This window comes from Chrysochloris asiatica, unplaced genomic scaffold, assembly GCF_000296735.1.
Source record: "Chrysochloris asiatica unplaced genomic scaffold, ChrAsi1.0 scaffold00220, whole genome shotgun sequence".
Classification (NCBI taxonomy): domain Eukaryota; kingdom Metazoa; phylum Chordata; class Mammalia; order Afrosoricida; family Chrysochloridae; genus Chrysochloris; species Chrysochloris asiatica.
In genome coordinates, this window is record NW_006408738.1 from 3,074,264 (window position 1) to 3,076,025 (window position 1,762).

Below are 1,762 nucleotides of genomic sequence, written 5' to 3' on the forward strand. Positions count from 1 at the left end.
GCATTAACCTGCAGCAGCACAGTCGATTCGAACTCTGATAATCTTCTACACAGCACAACAAAATGTGTCCTGATCCTGCAACATTCGCAAAGTCCAGTGTTGTGGCCATTGTGCCAACGCATCTCACCAAGGGCCTTCCTCGAGCTATTTGGCTGGCTCTCTACCTCAGCACACATGATGTCCTGCTGCAGTGACTGACCCCTTCCTGATGATGTGTATATAACAGTAGTCAGACAATGTTTGGTTGTGATCCATAACCTTCTCATTGGATACTCTTGGACATAACTATCTTTCCAGATCTTCCCTCCTAGTCTCTCTTAGTCTGCAATCTTTTCTGAGACCTGCCCACCGAAAATGCATATATTAAATACTGATTCCATTCTGGCCTTCTTTTGGTTGCTCCAACTTGACAAATGTCTATGAATTCAATGACCCGTGTCCCCTGGTTCCACATAGCCAGTTCTCTCTCATCATTCAGGTCTCAGCTTTTAGACCCACAATCTTTGATGAGTCAATCCAAAAGAGTCATTGTTCGATACACCTTCTTCGGACACTGCGCTCCATGAAGAATGTGCTCATTTCTTTATTCTCTCTACTCCCTAAAACAAAGCTAAACACTTTCGTCTCCCATACTTTCAGCTACTCCCGCTTAAGTTTGCTTGACAGTTCCTGACGCTCAGAAAAAAAATATCTTTATTCAATGAATGAACTTACAGGTTGTACTCACTGTCACTGGGGGGTTATGCAGAATTGTTGGTTTTGTTTATGTTCTACTGTGTAGATTTCAACAATAAAATAAAACTTTTTAAAAGGAATATTGCTCTAAATATTAGAAATGACACAAGTACTCCTTTCTTTTAAGCACCTGTCTAGTCCACATACTGAGATGGACTTAGAGAAAATGAAAGACGTCCATTTGGAGGACAAGCATCTAGAACCGGAAACTGAAGAGATTAACGGAATCCTGATGACCAAAATGATAAGTGAGAATTGGGACAACATATGGAATTTCCAAGCGAAACCGGATGATCTCCTCATTGCAACCTATGCAAAGGCAGGTAAGTCTTATAAAATAGTGATGCTGCTAACTAACCAGAGCAATGCTATACGGAGTGGACCTCCCAAACTGGAAAAATGCACGTATTTTAGTTATCAAGGTTTTATCAAGTCTGATTATCAAGCAAATCAGACTTATTAAGGGATATAATCAGTCAGGAGCCAAGATGCTCCTTTTTATTTAGTCCCTGATCGAGAAGGAGGGGCCAGAACTCTGAATCCTCAAAATCCTGGCTGAATATAAAGTCATACAGAAGCAAGTCTCAGTCAAACAGCACATCAATTCTTCTTACAGTAAATCTTGCCAAACCAGCCATTCCTGGATTTCATCTGCAGAGGTCTACAGAAACTAACCACAGTCCTTATCCTCAAGAAGCCATTTTAGTGTTTAACGATTTAGTAAAAAAACAAAACAAATAGTTTTGTATTATCCTATTTTTATGTGTAACACAGATGTATGAACATCTATAAACTGTTAGATTGTTGCAGACCATGAAGGCCTGGTCAGAGGTTCAAGGCCCTATAGGCCCGAGTGTAACAGATCTAGCCACCTGGCAGTTAATAACAAATTATTTTTCATCTTAGTGTCCAGTTATATTTATTAATTTCATACATGAAGCCCTTGATATGCACAGATAAATGTAATATTTTCCTAAAAGTCAAGACTGTAAAATTCCAAACAGGCAAAGTTCTTCCCTCAGAGAAT

The 1,762-nt window shown here is 39.6% G+C and overlaps 1 protein-coding gene across 1 annotated transcript in view; it reads left to right on the forward strand.

The window, feature by feature from the left end:
* The first annotated feature begins 886 nt into the window (after window positions 1-886).
* Window positions 887-1,762, forward strand: part of LOC102824291 (sulfotransferase 1C1-like) — a 27,478-nt gene continuing 26,602 nt past the window's right edge. Inside the window, exon 1 of the mRNA XM_006873031.1 lies at window positions 887-1,058. Within this exon, the coding sequence (XP_006873093.1) occupies window positions 887-1,058 (172 nt within the window). The remainder of the gene's footprint in view (window positions 1,059-1,762) is intronic.